Source organism: Prenolepis imparis, unplaced genomic scaffold, assembly GCF_030444845.1.
Source record: "Prenolepis imparis isolate NDT839.2.m4 unplaced genomic scaffold, iyPreImpa1.0 SCAF_14, whole genome shotgun sequence".
NCBI lineage: Eukaryota > Metazoa > Arthropoda > Insecta > Hymenoptera > Formicidae > Prenolepis > Prenolepis imparis.
Window position 1 is genome coordinate 787,946 of NW_028141172.1, and position 21,314 is coordinate 809,259.

At 35.5% G+C, this 21,314-nt stretch overlaps 1 protein-coding gene across 1 annotated transcript in view; it reads right to left on the bottom strand.

Annotated features, from left to right (window-relative positions):
* Positions 1-21,034, bottom strand: part of Ush (Zinc finger protein ush) — a 158,639-nt gene extending 137,605 nt beyond the window's left edge. Inside the window, exon 1 of the mRNA XM_083053853.1 lies at positions 20,565-21,034. Within this exon, the coding sequence (XP_082909979.1) occupies positions 20,565-20,604 (40 nt within the window). The 5' untranslated portion in view covers positions 20,605-21,034. The remainder of the gene's footprint in view (positions 1-20,564) is intronic.
* Between the last annotated feature and the right edge of the window lie 280 nt (positions 21,035-21,314).

Below are 21,314 nucleotides of genomic sequence, written 5' to 3' on the forward strand. Positions count from 1 at the left end.
CTTGTGGTTAAAAAATATTTATTTTAAATATAATATTCAATTTTAGTTATAATATATTGATAATAAAATTAATTTATAAAAATAAATGTGTACTGTAAAAATTTCTCATAGAAAAGGAAAATTCACACTTTATAGAGATAATAATTATCGTAAGAATAAATTTTTCGAATAAAATATTGAATGCTTATAGAATTTCAAGTGTTTCGAAGATGTTTATTTTTTAAAAATCTGTTTTTTCCGGATACTATTATTTGCAAATGTTTATCCACTTTGCGAACAGAGGTGAACGAGACGTTGCATCGACAATCACGAAATACGACGATAATGTATTTTTCAGAACAAATCAGCGCTAATGGATGTGTCTTCACGTGACTCGTCGCTGCATCGTTGCAGATAAGTCCTATGCACGATTCGATATTTCCAAATTCGGCTGCAATTATACGACAGATGCAATCACCCTTCGTTTTATTAAAACCACGTATCTAAAATATTAAACGTCATACGATTTTTCCGAAAGATGTCGAACGAATAATCTTAAAAAATGAACAGGTGCGTTGAAGACGTCATCACTAATAAAACGTCAATCGAATACCGAATCTCGCCAAGGTATTGCCGACGCGCTCGTTATCACTTTATATTATTCACCGCCATTTTTCTGCCATCGAGCGATTTTCGTCCGCTCTCTTAAATCGTTATCGTCGCGAGGCGATAAACGCCCGCTGTTTTCCAGCGATTGCGCGCGCTCGCGCTATATGCATTCGCATTGCAGATTGCATTGTTGTCTTGTCCCAGAGATCACCGCGAGGGTATCGGCCTTAGCCAGCCGCGATATCGGACCCAGAACCGATACCAGAGCCCGCGAAAGAGAGATGACTTTCCCGCGGGATAAAAGACGACCGAGATCGGGGCAACACAATAAGTATTGTGCACTGGGTGGTGCCCCTGTGCCCCGAATTTCGCAATTATACTGTGTACGCGATTCAATTTCTTTTTTTTTTTTTTTTTATATTCATAATAGCCACTCGAAAAATCTTTCCTCTCTACTCTCCCTTTTCGACTATCTAATTTTTTGTGCAAATATATTGAGTAATTTCGGCATGTCGTTAGATACCTGATCGCTTTGCGTAAGATTATTTTAAATATTATTGATTTATCGTATCCTCTTCTCATTTTTATAACGCAAAACTGATGTATCTGCAAGAACATGTGTTTAATCTGTGTACATTGCATGCAACGTGTTATAGGGATGCCTTTGTTACAGTATGCAGGTCCAGTGTGTAAGCACCCATCAGTTTTGCGATATTATGAATTTCAATGAGGTGTTTGTACATAAACGATGTATCGATTTTATCCCGGCGGTAAACTGACACGAAATTTTGGCTTACAAGGCGAACATATTAACGGGGATTAACAGGTTTCGCATGGACGGATTATCACTTGATTAGCATATTATTATTATATGTTACAACATATATTATTTTCTCATTAATGTATTTTCACGAACATCTCTTAATTTTTAATATACGAAATGACGATAATTTTTTAGGGCTAATCCTGCACGTTAATAATTTAAAAATATATATACAGCGAATCTCAAGAGGGAGAATCACGATAAAATATTTTTCTTAGAAAACTTAATTTTCAAAGAGACTTACGAAAAGTCCTCCCCATGCTTATCTAAATGAATGCAAATTAACGCGAGACGCAAATTATAACGCGGTTCTTCGTCGCGCATTCGATAAGAGGAGATCACGCGCGATCGGAGCCCGATAAGGTCCCCCTTTTAACGGTGCATCTCGTAAGACGCATATATAAAGCGACGTGACGACGCTCTGAATAGGTAATTTCCATGATTCATAATCGTTATCTCCGCGATAATGCTTCTTTTTTCTCGAGCGGCTCGCGCGCTTATATCCGTGCCGATATATACACTATGCAGCAATAAATTTCCGTCACACAATGGCAAAGTCGTCAAGTATTCATACAACGTTGTCTGTCTAGACGGTTCAGGTCTTCCGGAAATGAAGGATTCGTCTTCCTTTATCTTCGAGATCTCTCGAATACATACAAGATGTCTCGCGCAAGATATCCGGCAAACGTCACTTATCAATTTTCTATGCAATTTAAAATCGAGAAAAATAATTTTTTGGCAAAAATATTGAAAAATGCAGATATATTTGCAATATATATATCTATATCTATATTTATCTATATCTTTATCTATATCTATATCTATATCTATATTTATCTATATCTATATCTTTATCTTTATCTATATCTATATCTATATCTACATCTATAATATATATATTATAGTTTTCGAAATATATGAACGATTGGAAAATATAAAGGATTTCTTTCACAAAGTATATACGATTATTATCGCAATTATAAATTTCACTAATATTCGACTTAAATTTGTCAAATTTAAATCCTTCGAGATGCAGCCTTATTATCTCTGGTACAGCACGTTTGTTATTGCGAACGTTCAATCGTTCATTATTTGTACACAAAGCATGGATAAGAATTTGCACTAAAATCAAATCAAGTACAAAACTAAAATTATATCGACCCAAAACTGTGAGAAAAATATATTAAATTAAATGAAACACCGTCCGTTCATTATTATAATACGTGCAAAATTTCCATCATTAATCCTGCGATTGTCTCAACGGGTTCAACGGTTGCGGTCGCACACAATTAAGACTCGAAGAAGAGCGGGAAACCGAGATGAATAACGTCATCGCTTTTTAAGGAGAAAAAAAGGAAAAAGGACGCCGAAGACCGCCGTCGATAGGGTATCAGCTGATGATGATGGTCAACCGGACGGAGATAGCGGTAATGACTGCGACGGGAGAGGAAAGTTTCCATCGGGCAAATAACCAGTAAAAGGGGCTGCCCGGTCCCGGAGGGAGCGGGAAGTGGACGCTGGGGGGAGGGGGAGGGAGGGCGACCGGATGATGGAATGATTACGCTCTCCGGTACCGAGATATGCGCCTGATATACGTCGGACTTCTAGGAATTCCAAATGCTCGTCGTCCTCTCTCGCGACTGCTTTTCTCTCTCTCTTTCTCTCGCTCTCTCGCATCTCTTCTCTACGTCGTTACATTGCATTACGGCGTCGTTAATGCCTGCCGCTTCCGGTTCACGCGTTTCTAGGTCGAACGCATCGTAATCTAAGAGATCCATGTGTCACGACTCGGAGAATGCGTCTATAATAGTTTCACGCGAATAGAAGGTTAAGCATACGGTCTAATAATAAAATAACGAGCGATATTAAATTAACCGATAAAAAACGTAGCCTTAAATTTTTCAAACGTATGTATATGAACGTTTTACACATATGATGCCCAGTATTTTTATATACAAATATATTATATATATTTCTTTTAAATGTCGATAAAAACCAGTATGCTTCTCTCGATGTGCAATCATGCGCTTAACCATACCAATTTCTCGACAGCGGTGCGTAAGGACGCGGAAGGCGAGAGAAAGGACGACGAGCGAGACGAGAGAGCCAAACGAGGGAACCTTGCCGAAAGTTAAAAGAGAATCCATCCATAAATAAGCGCGGCTCGCGAGCTTCGCCTCGGCTCGAATCGGCGCGCGATCTTCCAACGGAATAATAATGCGGGTGAAATAAAACCGGCCTCCCCTCACCCGCATACATATACCCCACATATACACCGAGAGAAAGAGAGAGAGAGAGAGAGAGAGAGAGAGAGGGGGAGAGAGGAGAGAGAAAGAGTACCCACATAATATCCCCATAGAAAGATGGGAAGATCAAACACTGAAATTACAGCATTGTGAGCATTCCTCTCTCGCCGGGCCACTCTTCTTCTTCTTCTTCTTTCTCAACGTTGCGCATATCGATAATGTTCTTTCCCCCCATGTATCCTTCTCTCTTTCTCTCTCATATACGCGCGCCCCCCGCATAAACACACACTCGCCTGCATAAGGCTCTCTTTATTATCGAGCCCACGGATCGCGTGCATATTGCATGTACTGGTATAAGGACGACGTACCGCATCGTCGGATCTGTCCACGCCGGACGCATCGTAACGTAGGATATGGACCTCTCAGAGATGGACCGTTCGATCGATTTCAAGTAAATCCTTTTATATTGAAAACGTACCATCTTAGAATTACACTTTAGTATGAATAAATCTCATTTTTTAATCAATTCCAAACAAATGTAAATTTTAATACGATTTTAATGAATTAAAATTTAAAATTCATGTTTGAATATCATATTTTTAATTATTAGAACTATTTATATAAAAATTGAAAAGTTGTAAAAAAAGTGACTCCAAATTGTTGATCCTTTAAATGTGAGTCATATTATTTATATATAACATAATATAAAAAAAAATGTTTTTGTATTAAAAATTGATTTCTCTCTCTCCCTCTCCTTTGATCTATCAATCGTTCCATTTTACAAAAATCGACGCGAAATTTCGCCACCTCCAACAGCAGGCTTGCTTATCACGTGGCACACCTGCGCGCTTGTACCCCACGCTCGATGATAAGGATCGGGTCGAATCGTGTGAGAATCGACGAGGACGAGGACGGACGGCAAGATTCGTCAGATGGATCAATCGATCGTCCTCGTCCTGGTCGCCGTCGTCGTCGTCGTCGTCGTCGTTTCCATCTCGTACGGAATGCATTAAACCGGACGTCGCGTCGTCGTCCTCCTCTACTCGCGAATGGAACCAAGTGCGCGGCACGCAGACGATTTTTAACTAGATAGGATTTCACCACCACTGCTCTTTCAAGACACTCCTACACACGCACACGTTCGCAGGCCGTTCGCGAGCCGCATAAAGTGCGAACTGCGGAGAGAAGAAGGCAAACAGGAGCGGATCAGATATGCTGGCTTTATCTTTTTTCTCTCTTCTTTCTTTTTTTTTTCGAATCACCTGTTAAGTGATTTCGAGACTTGGACTTTAAAACTAAATTTCTTGACGAGAATATTTTTCTGCGTAATAAATAGATAGTTCTCGTTTTATTGGTACTAATGTGAGCGTTCATATCGCGCAAATAAAAAAGAAGAAAAAAAGTCTTGTTTTTTTATTTAGTATTTTTAAGTAACAATTTTTTTTATTTTTTAAAAATAAAGTCATTAAAACATAAAATATAAAAATAATGTGTTTCGCTGAATTTCAATTGATTTAGCATGTGCTTGCTTTCATCTAAGATAATTAAGTTTAATGAATTCGTTCTCAATAAAAAGATTATAAAACTCTGATAGAATAGAGAAATATAAATAAAATGCTAGAGAATAAAATTATTCCTGGTATAAAGATAAAGGAGGAAATTTTTTTCTTGCATAACTCTTTTTTTCTGTTTTTAATGCGAGCAGCATAAATTTATCCAACACTATGACAGGGTCAAAGATCACATCCGCCCCTGGCAAAAGGTACGCACATACACATATATACGCACGCCATGTGAAGAGAACCCGGGGTTGCCCCCGAGGGGGTTGCGGCAGTCAGTCTGCGAGGGGATGTGCTGCCTCCCCCCGCCCTCCCGAGGGAGGTATAGAGAGAAAGAGAGAGAGAGAGAGTGCAGCGGGAGAGGTAGTGGTGGAAGGAGAAACTAACCCCAGACGATGCAGGGGCTGATAAAACTACGAATGATAACGTCTGCAGAGCGCTCGCCCGACTGTTTCTGACTTTTCGCGATAATCTCGTGCCTCGCCTACTGCCCCCCTGCCTCGTCTCCCAACGATTTTATCCATCGTATTTCCTCGCACTGTCATGCAGAAGGAGAGAGAGAGAGAGAGAGAGAGAGAGAGAGAGAGAGAGAGAGAGAGAGAGAGAGAGAAAAAGAGAGAACCGTCTCAAGGTCTTATCCGCGAAACCGGTCCTCCCACGCTTATCAGCGTGTCCTCAGAAAAGTGCTCCGCGATGTCGCCGCGGCGATTATGGCGAGATAAACTGGCGATCGATCGTGCCCGACATACATTTTGCAAAAGTTGTAACAACAATAGATCCTTTGTCGTTCACCTCCGAAAAAAATTCGTTTATATAGAAAATTTTTATTTTTATAACATAAAATATACAACTCTAGATTTAAATATATACATACATAATAAATTTTATATAGAATTTGAGATATATATTTTTTTCTTTTTAATATTTAAAGAAAATTTATTTTATTTTTATTTAAATTATTATTAAAATCTTGGACATTTATTGGAAATTTAGTTGAGATAAAAAAAAAGATTTTAACAAATTATGTATGTATTTTTACATTAATTGTAAGCTAAACATGTTATACGTTAGATAATTCTGCAAAGATGTAGAAGAATAATCGTGATTCTCTCTCTTTATGATTTATTTTATTATTAGCGCTGCTATTAATTATGTAAGGATATTAGGTTTTACAAAGTTTTTAATTTTAACTAAAAATGCAAAGTCGCTTGCAAATTTGTTTTGCAAATAATCCTTATCGGCGATTAGCCTTATTCGCAGGCGATATTTAGTGACAAACTTGTAACATTTATATTCCATCTATCTTCTCAAGCGAGACATACAGAGTGACTGTCAATGATTTGATCTTAAAAGGCTTTTAAAAGCCTTTTAAAAGAACTATCCTACTGTAGTTTTTTGGTGCACCTTCTAGAAGGAGAGACCACGAGAATCAATTTCTCTGTCCATCTCTTTCTATCGGCGTCTTGAGAAAGAGAGGAAAGAAAAGCGCGGCTTGTTCGTATAATAATATCTTGTTTAGCCGGACAAACAATGGCACGTGCGCCGAAGACACCTAATTGCCCGGCTCGTATTTGCTCGATAAACACCTTCAACAGCGTGTAAATCTCTTCCCTCACTTCCCCCCACAGTCAGTCCGATAGTGAAAACCGGCGTCTTAAAGTCTCTCGCGCGTAATTTCTGTTATTCCTCGCGTATTAGAGTATTATACTCGTGTTGCAATAACAAAACTTTATATAGAATGTAATATAATTAAAATTTTTTAGAATATATATATTTTCTCGATATTATATAGATAAAGTCATTATCTAAATTATAATGATCGAATAATTAAGCATAAATAATGTTGTAAGATTTTATCAAAAGTTCACATTTTAACAAAATTATTTTCTAATATGTATGAAATTCTTGCAAAAACAGACGATAAATAAATTTCAATTAATAAATGTAACGAAAACGTTGAAATAATTAAATCTGATTGCAATTTTTTTTCTCAGGCTTCCATAAAAAACTACAATTTACTTCATTATTATATTTTATATATATTACGTGAAATTTTTCAAAATTATACACATAATTTAAAGATGTTCGAGATCTGTCGCTTTACATCAATTATCGAATTATAACACAAGCGATTGAAAATCGGTCGAGCATGGGATGAACTTTTCTGAGACGCTTTAATTTCCAATGAAAGGTCACCCTTAATTTTTCAACGCTATCCCGAGCGGTGCCTCTCTCCCTCTCCTCCACCCGAGTACCGGTTCGAAATGACCAAGGCGCCACTCTTATCTGAAGAGGCTCAGATAAGCCCGATGATTGAGGAGAAAAGGGGCACTCGAGATATAATACCGACGCGGCTACTCACGGGAGACGAGGGGTGGAGGATAAGAAGGGCGAGGCAGGGGGAGAGAGGAGGAAGTTTGAGATCGCAGCATCCCGATCGGAATGCACGCACGATGATTTTTGCTCGTCGATACCGCGAAATGGCAGGAACCCGAAAACCGTCCGATGATTCTACGTCAGGAATTTCAAGGCAAATTGATACGCTTCGCTTTTCGGCAATCGGATTTAATCATCTAAAGTACAGGATAAATGAATTGTTTGAAAATGTAAGGAATATTTCAATCTTAAATATGATCCGTGATTTTATTATGGCAAGTCATCTTGACTCTTATCTTTTTTTATCTTTTTATGTATTTCTGTAATAATAAAAAATAATGTTGTGATTCTCAAATAGATTCTCCCCAAAATAATTATTGTAAACAGAAATTTTTTTACGTACGGACATTACGGATATATTGCAAAGCGATCTAAATTCACATTTTTCTTGTCATTTCCATCTGCAAGCAGTTACAATTGCTTAAATCCGTTTTTATCAGCGTGCGACAATCTAACGCGAATAAATTTGCATAATTCGCTGCGGTGTAACAAAGGTTACATTTACATTAACGCCCACGCTTTGTAAAACTGTTGCGATTTCACGATAAATATCTATCGGTTGTCTGCTCGTTATATTTTCCAAATCTGTTACAAGAGTTTTTATCCTTCTGTTGAATTTACGATCACTCGAAAAATGTGAAATAATAATATACTTAATAAAATATAGAATTATTTTTAATTAATATATATGTAGATATATAGATATATATTAAGATTTAATTTCATAATTTATATAATGGAACTGATAATAATATATTGTGGCATTTTTATTTGCCATTTTGCATCTTTCTTGCCCTTATCATTAAAATTGTTTACTAGATTTACTACAAATAAATATTATAAATAGACAGTATATAAATAAATATGATTGTCGAACAATTTCAGAATTGTCGAATTTTTTCTTTCGTTTTCTATTTACATTTTTTAAAAATTATGTGTTTCTAGAATTGCATTGAATATATTTCGATCAGCGAATCATTGCGGAACTCATTGTCAGATAAGATTAAATAAAAACTCATCTGTCCAATGCATTCATTTTAAATGATTCATAAAATGATTCATTTGTACTGCCGAAGGAAAAAATATTTATGTTTCACATGATAGTTTAACTTTACTATCAAAGATATTAGATATAAATAATCAATATAAAAAAGGACTTTTTTATATTTCAAAGAGCAACAAAGAGAGAAACGAAAAAAGTTTCCATCATAAGATCATTGGTTAAATCATATAATTATTATTGTTATTATTAGACGCGTTATTAATCTTAAATCATCTTCGAGTGATCCAGAAAGTTTGGAACACGTGGAAGTATGTATATATCGGCGTAATCGAAATCGAAAGAATATAAGAGAGAGAAAACCCGGCAATCATCCCATCTCTCTCCCTGTCTTATCTCGTGGCTTGAGAAAACGCAGACGCTTCTGGTAATCTGCATGATATCGGATCCCTAAAACCAACCGTTAATAAGACGGAGAACAGAAAAGAGAGAGAAAGAGAGAGAGGAGGGGAGGAAGCGTGTGTAAAATAAGAGATACAAATACGAACTCGTTTTATATTCTCAGAAAATTCTTTTACAAAGTAGATAAAGATAATAAACGATATCTAAATGACAAAAAAGAACCAACGCTCATAAATTAGATTAAAGTTAAAATAGTGTTCGCTGTGTTAATACGAGATTGAGAGAAATAAAAATTTCAACAATAAACGACATCTATTTTCTATCTAATTTCTATATTTATTACATATGTGTAATAATATACATATAGTTCTTAATTTATTTCATTCGTTTCCTACAAAATATGCAAAATAATCAACGAGTTTTTATTTTTTTACGCAATCAAAAAAATTAATAGTAAAAGAAAAAATAGGATTCAATTTTTCTATAGCATTATTATTTCGTCGATGCACTAATATGCAATGCATTGGTACACAGAGAGAATTTTCTCTTAGAATTTACCCTGAAAAGAAAATCATGGTAATCGTGGGACAATATGGTGTGGAAAGAATTTTATGAGAAGTTCTCTGATTAATATTTATCACAATAAAAATAATAATATCTATTACAATAAAATATAAAATGTTTGATTAAATTTTACTATGTAGTTTAGTAAAATTAATCAAACATGTTTTATATTTTATTGTGATAGATATTATTATTTCTATTGTGATAAATATTAATCAGAGAAATTCTCATAAAATTCTTTCCATACCATATTGTCCCATAATTACCATGATTTTTAGGGTAAATTCTAAGAGAAAATTCTCTCAGTATAAGTGCTGTTTCTATAAATAAGATCATATAATCTTTTACCCCCAAAATTCAATTTCAAGTCTACATAAACATTATTACAGCTCTGTATTATTTTTTCACGATAATTAATTAAAACGATTCCATGCTTGAGAATCGTTAACATGTTTATCTATAAGCGATAAAAAAAGATTACAAATTTCCATCGAAAAATAAATTTTGCCGCGAATACGTGACAAAGTTCCGATATCCATTCGTCGCAAAAAAAAAAAAAAAATTCAAGATTTTATTCTCGAGCAGAAATTCCTCTTGTACAGAGGATTCCTCACACAAAGATCGGCGATCGAACGTATATACGAAGAGACCGGTACGAGAAGAGAGGAGACGACCAAAAACGGGAATGTTGCGCGACCTCCGGCGCACGTGTACGAGGGCACGGACGAACCGCGCAAAAAAGGCACGATCGCGATATACCGCGGACATGCCGCGAGCTGAATATTAGCGTAATGAGCTGATAGTCGGCCGATACCGGTAGATTTTAAGCCGCTATGAGCGTCACGTTCCGATCGCGATCGGCCGATCTGTGACGCGCGCGAATAACCGCGGCGCGTGGATAATCTCGCTCTCGCGGAGCGATAGACGCTCTACAATCGGAATTAGGGATAAACAGTAACGGACCGATTGGCGGAAATCACGAGCGAACGTTGCGCGCGTTATCGGTCCGAGTATATCCATATCGAGAAAGTTCTATCGAGCCTGACAAGGACAGGCTCTCACAACAGGATTTAATGCAATCTTGTACCAGAGCAAAAAGAAGCAATTAATATTCGAGAAAACCTGTTTTAATCTACTTTCGTAAAAAAAAAATAATGGATTAAAACTGAGATATCGATTCAAATTCGCAATAACTTTTCTCGTGTTATTACAATTGTGACCACACGTCTGTTTGATGATTACACCAAATTAAATTATGCTAATTAATTGATTGAATTGAAACTAAAAATTTAATCTAAAGCTATTAAACAAAATTTAATTACATGAAATGCACACATGATTGATAACAAAATAACATTCTCTTATTTTTTAAAATCTTTGTGAAACTTTCTGTAATTGTTTTATGTATCTAATTATTTTACATATAAAGTCTCTCTAATTATTAATTTAATTAATTTTTAAGTAATTTAATTCATTTAAAAAAATTAGCGCGTAATGAAAACTATAATGTTATCGCAATGTATCTTTTCACGGAAATTATACTAGGAAATAAATTACACGAACGCAATTCAATTTACATCCACAATGTAATATTTTAAATATTCATTAAATATAGGAGATAACATTCTGTGTAGAATTAGATGATATGATAGAGAGAAATCTATTAATATCTATCCTCCATTATATCACAAAGGCTTGTGTGTTCCTATTGTATCACAAAGATCATCAGTCTTCTTTCAGCGCACCCCTTTTTATATCAGACCATAAATGACAGTGAAAATTCCCTTATTTTTTCAAGATAAAATATAATCGCGATTTCGAAACAAGGTGCCTAAAATCCATTGCGCCACCTGAGGACGCCCAATATTACGTATAGGGTCCGTGTCTCTCTTTCTCTCTCTCTCTCTCTCCCCCTCGGATCCAGCTGAATATCACGCCGGTGATCGACGATGCGGAGCGGGATAAAGAAGGAGGCACCCCGCGGGGGTCTCAGCGGCGACCCCCGCCGAGCGCGAGCGTCAAATTAATAAGCGATGATTTTATAGAATGCTTTATTGAATCGTGTTCGCCGTAAAGAATATCTCGCTCGCCATCGATCGCGCAAAGCCACGGTTCTCACCGCGGATCTTTTCCTTCCCTCCCCCGCAAACCTCGCGAAACACAAAGAGTTAGAAACAACCATGTATGCAAATTCATACATTTCTCTTTTCTTTTGAATTACAAACTTAGAATTGTACATAATTATATATATATATATTTTTTTTAATTATATATATTTTAATTAATTAAGTATTTAAGGGATTTTTCGAAGAAAAAAGATTTTAGATAAATGATATTTTCTAGGGGCACGAAAAAGATTGAGAGACACTGGGCGCGAGAGAGGCGCGTCTCTCTTTTTTTTCTACACTGTTGTTGCTGTTGTTATTGCTGGTGTATCGCTGCTAATATGACGAGACCCCCCGACTGTGCCCCCCTCCTTGCCCCCCGAAATGTGATTCCTCTAGTAAATTCTTGCGTATCATCGCGCGGAAAGAGATTATTCGATAACGACACCTTCGGAGTCTTTTCGTCCGTTTAATCGAACACTCTTCGATCGAATAATCTTCCTCTCTCTTTCTCTCTTTCTCTTTTCCTCTCCCTTCGAGAACGAGATGTGTAACGCGAGCCTCATGTCATTGATAGATATAATGCCGAACACGCTAATGTATCCCATACAATGTCAAGCTTGATGATCAGCTGACCGCTGACCGCATTGTGACGTCCATATGAGATGTATTTTATGTCTGTTTAGAAGAGCAACTGATATTGCTCTATTTGATAAATTTGTCAGCAAGCACGTTACGAAATCCTGACAATTGATTTTATTAATAAAACTATAATAAATAAATTATAATTAATTAATTATATTAATTAATTATAATAAATTATAATTATATGATATATTTCGACAACGATAATAACAAACTTATTTGAGATATTTGAGGAATTTTTTATTTTTTTCCTAATTATTTAAAAGATAAATCTCGAAACAATTTTCAAAAATTATTAAAAATCGAGATGTTTCGCAAAGAAAAATGCAGAATTCTCTTGCATATTCAAAATTTCGAAAAGTCACGAACACGAGCAGTTTAAAGGCTAACAATAAATTTTCAAAAAGTCGGAGTTTTGAGAGTTTACAATAATAATTCGTAAAATTGCAATATATAAAATTCTATAATTTAGTTAGACACTCGTTAAAATTCAAGGATTTCGTTTCAAACTCTCAAAGACACCAAGTTCTAGCGGCCGTTCTCGATTAATTGAATTCGCTCTTCGCGGATGGAAAAAAAAATATTTGTGTTCTCCCTCCTTCCGGTAACAAGAAGAATGCTCAAAAGAACTCCCGTCTAATTTATTTGCAACCGAACAGGCAGATTATCGGTGTTTAAGGCGCGTTTACACCCGTGTAAGAGCCCCTCCCGCCCTTAGTCGGTTAACACCGCGGGGCGGCACAGTGACGGGGGGTCGCGAAGGGGGAAGGCACGACGAAGGAGAAGAGAACCGACTCGCGCAGACACCATTCCGGCGAGATGCCGGGACCGTGTCGTAACAGGCCGGAGTGACACCACAATGCGGTGTAGCAATTTGTAGGCTCGCCCTTCTCTCCCTCCCTTACTCACCCCTCGCCCTCCTTTCACGTCGTTCCCCCTTGCTTCGACTTCTCGACTGTATTTATGAGGCGAGCCTCGGTATCGGTTCCGCGCTTTCCGAAGGAAGGACGAGATGCACCAACGAGGGACTTACTACAGGTGGAGGGCACGAAGGGTAGAGCAAAGGGGGAAAGGGAAGGAAAAGGAGCACTGAGAGGAAAGAAAGGCTAACTAGGCGAGATCAGCGACGCGATAGTTGTCTCCGGCGCGTTTCTTTGCGAGGGCAGGAAGGGCCTCGAGAAGAGAAGCAGCAGGAGAGGAATATCTTAGGGGGAGACACATCTGCGGGGCGGCGGGATTCATGCATTTGCGCGAATAAGGGGACCCGGTCGAAGAAGATAAAAGCCGCTGATGGATCTTTCTTTTTTTCATTATCCTCTTTTCTCTTTATCCTTCGCTTCTCTCCTTACTCCTCTTTCATGTCAAGACATTGATGTTTCATGTCTTTTTCGTTTTTTGTACCGTTGCTTATTACGCTTTCCGAATTGATCGACACTGATAGAGAAACACGAAGACAACGTGTTTCTTTCTTTTCAAAGGACAGAAGGGGGAAAAAAGGCTCGAAAACATGAGAGAAATCTAAAATCGGAGCTTTTACACTCTCGACAATTATTAAGTTATTACGAAAGAATCTTTTGTGGATTTCTTTATCATATAAATTTGATAAAGAGAAAATTCCTAAATTTAATAATAGAGTCGGTTATCAGAGATATCAAAGTACGCGATTATTAATATTGTATACACTTAATTTTTATGAAAAAAAATTCTTATTATAGTTTATTTTTTTGTTTTGTAAATTTTAAGGCACTGTAAATATCTTTTAGAAAGTTTAATAATTGCGTCATTGCAAATTTACATTTTTACGTATCGATATCTGGTAATGTAATCTTACTTCGAGATTATAATATTTATATACGATACGCAAGAGTTATTATAATAATAATGTTGATCGGTGAAATAAAAATATATTTAACTTACACAAAACATAGACAGACATCATTCAAGTATTAGATACGCACGAGGTAACGTCAAACAATCGTTCTCTATACGATTTAGAGATTTGTAGTTTCGTGTAATCATAATTTTCGCGTTTGCCCGTCATGATGTAAAAGAAAGTACGCGTTTATATGTGCGATTAACGTCGAGAATGTTACGTAAAGTGTCGCGTGAACGTCGTATTTCGATAATTAACGGATACGCGATTGTAATTAATCATGTTTTCGCGAGTGAGTGCCATGAAGGAGCAGTTTAGGACAAACGAAAGGAGAAAGAGACATCGGACGACGATTAAAGAGAGAGGCTATATTTGCGAATTATATTCTGTATACGAACCGAAAGCGTGGATTCTAATCGGATTTAATCAGATTATCGACATCTTGAATATTTTTGAGAAAGACTATTACGCGAAACATCATTTTGTTGTAAGAAAACTTTTTTAGCGACAAAGTTTATGTGATATTCCTCTTCCTTTAAACTTTAAATGATACCAGTCGATTTCTTAAACAATTAAATTAATCTTTTATTCTTATCTTTCAATTATATATGTTATAGTTTTCTTTCTAACCGGGTATTGCAAAATTATCTTTCGTAAATAATTTTCCACTCCTGTGAACTTGGCACACCATATCTAAAAATCTAAAAATTTTTTTAGAGTTCTGGCATTCTTTCGAATATAATTCTAGAGTCTCTACGTAAGTATTTTAAATAGTTCCGATGATTATAAATACAAAAGAATTGAATTCGAAAATATGGTGCGCCAAGTACACGCAGCGCACCATATCATGAAAATAAATTTTTTTTTTAAGTTCTAGTTAGTTTTACAATAGTTCTACAGTTCTATGTCAATTATACCAATAGTTCTAGCAATTAAACGCAAAAAATCTGATTTTTTTGTATTAATTGCTAAAAGTATTGGTATATAATTGACATAGAACTGTAGAACTATTGTAAAACTAAGTAGAATTTCGAAGAAATAATTTATTTTTATGATATGGTGCACTCTGCGTGAACTTGACGCATCATATTTTCAAATTCGATTCTTTTGTATTTAATCATCGGAACTATTTAATATACTTATACGTAGAACTCTAGAACTATTCAAAAGAATGCCAGAACTCAAAAAAAACTTAAACATTTTTAAGTATGGTGTGCCAAGTTCACAGGAATTAATCGACAATAAACAAAAATATTAAAATGTACGCGAAAGGGAAAATAAAAAAAATGATCGAAAAATAAGGACTTAAAAACAATTAGAAGATTAAGCGAGAGATCATTCTAAGAAGTGCCATTAATATGCGCATAATTTTTAATCGAACGAGGATGAACAAGCTTACGATTAATCGCTGTCGCTGCACGACCGTATTTATAAGCTAAACGGATATACGAAAGAGGAGGCACGGTTGTCGCAACCGTGGCCGTCTAGCGATACAATGAGATAAGGGAGCATCGGGTGGCTACAAAATATTGACGACGTCAGAGGGACTTTATCGCTCTGCGCGCTTTTCGCCCGAAATCCGCGTTTTTTCGTCGCTTCGCCTCGCCATCGACTTTCGAGTCGCGTACGAATGCGGCATCGGAATTTACCCGTGAAAGACCGAAACATTGAAAGAGAAAGAGAAAGAGAAAGAGAGAGAGAAAGATGCCACGACGGTCGTGTCGCTCCGAGAGTCACGGATAGCGATCGTTATCACCGTCACATGTGCAACGCACGGCGAAAAGTATCGACGCGTTATAAAAGTGCCGCCGATTCTTTTGCAGAAACCTTTCTGCGCAATAAAAGTTGAGTCGAGAAAGCAATTGCTGAAATAAGCGAAAAAAGAAAACAGCTTTTATTATCTTCTCTTTGCTCTTATTATTTTTAATGTCAATGTAAGCTCAAGAAAAAATTTAATAACGAAGAATTAACGAAGAATAATGTATAGGTTTTTTGCACAAAGGAAATTAAGAAATTAAATATTAATGTTAATCAATTTTTAGTTATCTATCTTCAGATTTTACTAAGAAAAGGTTTTAAAGTTGCATAAACTGATAGCGTTTTATTCAAATTTTTGTTTAAAAAAAGATCAACAAAATTTGCACAAAAATAATTAGAAAATTATCTACAAATAAAATTGTCAATAAAATATTGTTATAAAAAAGATATTTATTATAATAAATTTGAAATAATATTGTTTGTAGTAATATTATTTTTAGCTTGTGGAGAGACGAACATTATTTCTTCGCGTTTAAATGAAAATATAATACATGAAAGGAACAGATATAAAAATGAAAATTAAAATCCTATTATAATTCTTCGCATCTTAATAAACAGTCACTAAGTAGACAGGAATATCATATACATGATATCAGATACATGAAACCTTGATATCACATATCACTATGCAAGTGATAAAGAAAAAAGAAAAACAAAATGTGCGTGATTTTTATCTCAATGGGACATCGATTAAATAAATTTTTAATGAAACAATCGCTCGATAATTTTTCCAACTAATGCATTTTAATTGCAGGTAAAAGCAACGCATAGCGATACACAGGAAACAAAGATTAATGCGACGAGGAGAACGAGAAAGGGAAGAAGACGCGTCGGTGGGTGCAAAGGGGGGGGGGGCGGGCCCGCTATTTTAACACAGCGTTATTAACTCAATTACGGTCGTTCCCAATTAGCAGTCACGCGCACGAGCCAGCATCACAATAATTACGCGGCCATTAACGTCGATGTCCCACGGGAGGAGAGCCTTATAATGCAAGTCGCAAACGTACGATTTTCTTTCCTCAATCTATAGGGGACCTTCAGAACAAATCCGCGCCAGCTTTCTCACTAACATTATGTTTAACAGCGCAACATTCAATAAAATAGATGTACCTAACAATAAGTCGTTTTTATATCGATGTAGAACATGATTTTTTTTAAACAAAAACTAGTAATTCTCTTATAAGATTGTAATGTGAAATTTTTCTCCAAATATTATTTTAATTATTTCCGAGAAGAAATGAAAAATTGTATAAACAGATCCTCGTATTATATACAATATTACGCAGCTGATTTCTTCACAGTTGAAAAATTTGTGTTAAATTTAACAAATATCACACGTCCCAAACGGTCCACAGAAATTTTTGTGTTAATTTAACATAATACGGATATGTTAAATGATGACACGAATACTGTGTTAATATTTTAACATAAAATAAATGCAAACTTTAAGTAAACTTAAAATAAATTTTGTGTTAAATTAACATAGTTTTAATGTAAAAATTGACTTAAAAAATTGTTAATTTTACATTTTATCATCCACACTTATATTATAAAGTAAAATTAAGATTTCTTTTCTATAAATTTTAACAGATAAATCTTGTCACTAATAATAATAACGGAACATATTTATTGTGTAAAATTAAAAATAAATACACATTGTGTTATTTTTACACTTTTTTTCAATTATTTTAATAATTAAACATTTGAGTTCAATTAACACAACAGCAATATGTTAATTTAACACAAAAATTTTAACGGGGACCGTTTTTAACAAGAAAACACAAATTTTCAAACTGTGTTTAAAACGACAACAATCCTCGAGTCTCGATGTAGAATTTTTTTTCTAAAGACAATTTTAGAGCAGATAATTGTGTGTGTGAGTAAACTTTTTTTCTCGCGACAGTAACTAAACACCGTCTTGGAAACGAAATCAATAGCTTCGAGAGAAACATTAAACGGAGGAATTAGAGAAAGATAGAGAAGAAGAGAGAGCGAAGAAGGAAAAGGTGACAGAGGAAAAAAAAGAAGGACGACCCGGTGCGACGAGTCGCCACGTGAAAGTGTTCCAACTTTCGTGATCGAGAAGAGCACGTGATCGCAAGATCGCATGCTCGTCGCGATATGTTAGAGGGAGATGGGGAGGGGCAAATCCAAGACACTGGATCTCGTCTGGAGCTCTTCGTGGAAGAAAAAAAAACTGGGAACGAAAATTCGCGGAAAACCGATAAGAAATAATATCGCAAGCTAAGCTTTCATTCTTTGAGAAATACTTGAAACCTTTGACTATAGAAATATTTATATTTTCAAAGCTTGAAACTGTGTAACTCGCTTACGAAGATATATCGATTATAAACTATATACGATTACGAATCTGTATACATTCTGGTGGAATCTTTCTTGTGGGAATATCGCACGATTTCGAATTATGATTTAAAAGAGTAATAATATTAAATGTAAAGTAACAAAATAGTCTTATAGTTTTCACATAAAATCGCGAAAGGTCGACAATTAAACATAATTGTCAAAAAGCTGATGGTGAGAAGTTAATTACAATCGTGCGAAATCCGCGTAATCGTGACAATCGCGTCTGTCGATTCTTGAGTGCGTGCGTGCGTGCGTGCTTTTTCATACTATGCGTTAGAATTGAAAGGTCAGCTTTGATAGGCAACTATAAACGCGTGTTATGTTATGTTATCGCTAAGCAAAAAAAAATTCGAAACTCGAATTGTGTATTTCTCACATATATGCGTTTATAACCAATGCACTTACTTTGTATTATCATAATTTTTCTACATTTTAATTATATTAATTATTTAATTATAAAATATAGTTTCGATGTAATATATATTTCTTTAAAAAAATATAATAAAATAATATTTTAATGGAAGAATTAATCAACGACAGTTTACTAAAAATCCCCTAAAACTCACCCTAAGAAAAAATTTCTCTAATTGTAAGTGTATAATAAGGATGTTCATCAATATAATCTTAAAAGTACTAATATCATATTGTATGTTTAGACATATTAATAGCAATATTTTTATGTAATTATATCGATTATTTATATATTACTAATTTAAGTCTTGATTATTTTGATATATGAATTTTTTAGAAGTATAATTTTGCAACATAATTTTCTCTTATTTTAATATATTTCATAACTATGTAATAAATTTTGCAAACTAATTGTACTTTTCGTTATAATAAGTTGCAAGAAAATTTATAAACTCCGAAATTCAAGATAATGAAAATTAATTAAATTAATTGAGAAAATTAGTTGAAAACTAGTAACAGATTAGTTCAATTTTCTGGTAGACTTTTTTGGTCTATTTCTGAAATAATTGTGTTCAAATTTAATTTTCTATCTAATTTTTTTATCTGTTCGATAATTTGAAAGATAAACGGATGAACCGTTTTGCCAAGGACTCGTTCTCCTTCATCGGCGTCGTGAATTAATTTATGCGGGGTCATTGATTTATTCTTGAAATTTATTGCTTATATCGATAGAAAAAGAGATTCTGTTTTTTAGGTCGATCCTAAACTTTCAAGCGTGTTTCTCGTTATAATAATAACTTGAAATTTTTGTACATTTTTCATCATAAACTTTACAGACAAATTTTTTAAAATTAATTAAATTTTTTTATTACACTGTTAAATCAAATTTTTAACTAAAATATCGTTAAAATTTATTTGAAATTAAGATGATAATAGTAGATAATACGATTCTATTACTTATTTGCAATATTGTGAAAATATCTCTATATTAAATAATTATTTGATTTTAAAATCTAAATGTGTTTTTTACCTTATAATCCGAATAATCATATAGATTTTCCATATAATATTTCTAAATTTAATATACATATCTTTTAAAGCGTTGCAGTTATGAAAGTACTTTATACTAACGCGATACTCGATACATTTCTCTTTAACTGCCGATATCGCTGTCAATCATGATTTTTCCGTCTAAAATTTTCCGGGACTAAAATTCTGGAGGAGACGAAATCCGAATCGATCTATACGACTAAATTTAGCAAAACCGAGCAAAACCTGTCATCGGAACAATTGGCTTGTGCTAATTTGACGAAATATCGCGTACCGAATTCAAATAACAAACATAGCGGCGATATAAAATTATTTTCCCTCAACTATATTGACGAATTTTTTAATTTGTCAGTTGATCAATAGCATAATGCGGAGATGGAGCACTTTGCCGCATAATACGATTGATTGATGAATTAAAAAATTCGCCAATATAGTTGAGCGAAAGTAGTTTTACATTGCCGCTATGTTTGTTATTTGAATTCGGCACGAGATATTTGAACTCGCGGTATCGCAATGCGGGGAAAAAAGCGCGGGATAATAAAGCGCGAGAGGATCCTTCCCCCGCGAACACGCGCGACACACACGGACGCCGACACATACCTACGCACCAAAGATTATGCACGTGTCATCGAAAAGAAGCAGGAAAAATAGCCGGACAGAGAAAAGAAGCACAAACTCACGTTTCAGCGGCTTGGGGTTGCTCTGCTTGCGACGTGACATCCTCTGCGCTCTGCGACATCACCCGTTCAGCGTGAACATGTCGCGTTTGCAACGTGAATGCAGCGTGATTGGCGACGATGACGATGGCACAAGAAGATGGAGACGAACGACGATCAACAATCGCACAACACACGATAGAGACAAGAGGCGATTTTCAGGCGACAAAAATAGGAAACAACAAAATAGCGACTCACGTAGCGATTACGGGATAGAGGGATCGGGAAAGGACAGCAAAATGGAGATAATAACTACGCACACTCTCTTTTCCAGCGAAACGCGAGACAAGGAAAGGCTCCGTTCGTAACGTGATATAACGTAACGCGAGAACGCGACGAGCAAAAATGTGTTACGATGAGCGAGCAACGACGCCGGTAGCACGACACTTGCGCGAAACCCGGACACTCATGCCAATAGTTGGATCGCGGCCGCCGTCAGCGTGCAACTAAACAAACCGCGCCGCCAAACACTCTCCCCTCTTCGTCGCGCACGCGCCAAGGCCTAAGTGGGGTTAGAGAAGAGGGAGAACGTTAACTGTTAACTGAGAGAGGTGTAGTTTCATTGCAGCATCCAAAATTGAATGCCCCTGCCATCTCGCGGAGAAAGAATGGTAGCAGCAGTAGCTTTAAGAATGTTATAACCAGGTTATAACTCTGATCGAAAGATATTCGTCAATATTATGCTAACATATGTGAAAAATATCTAATTATTTA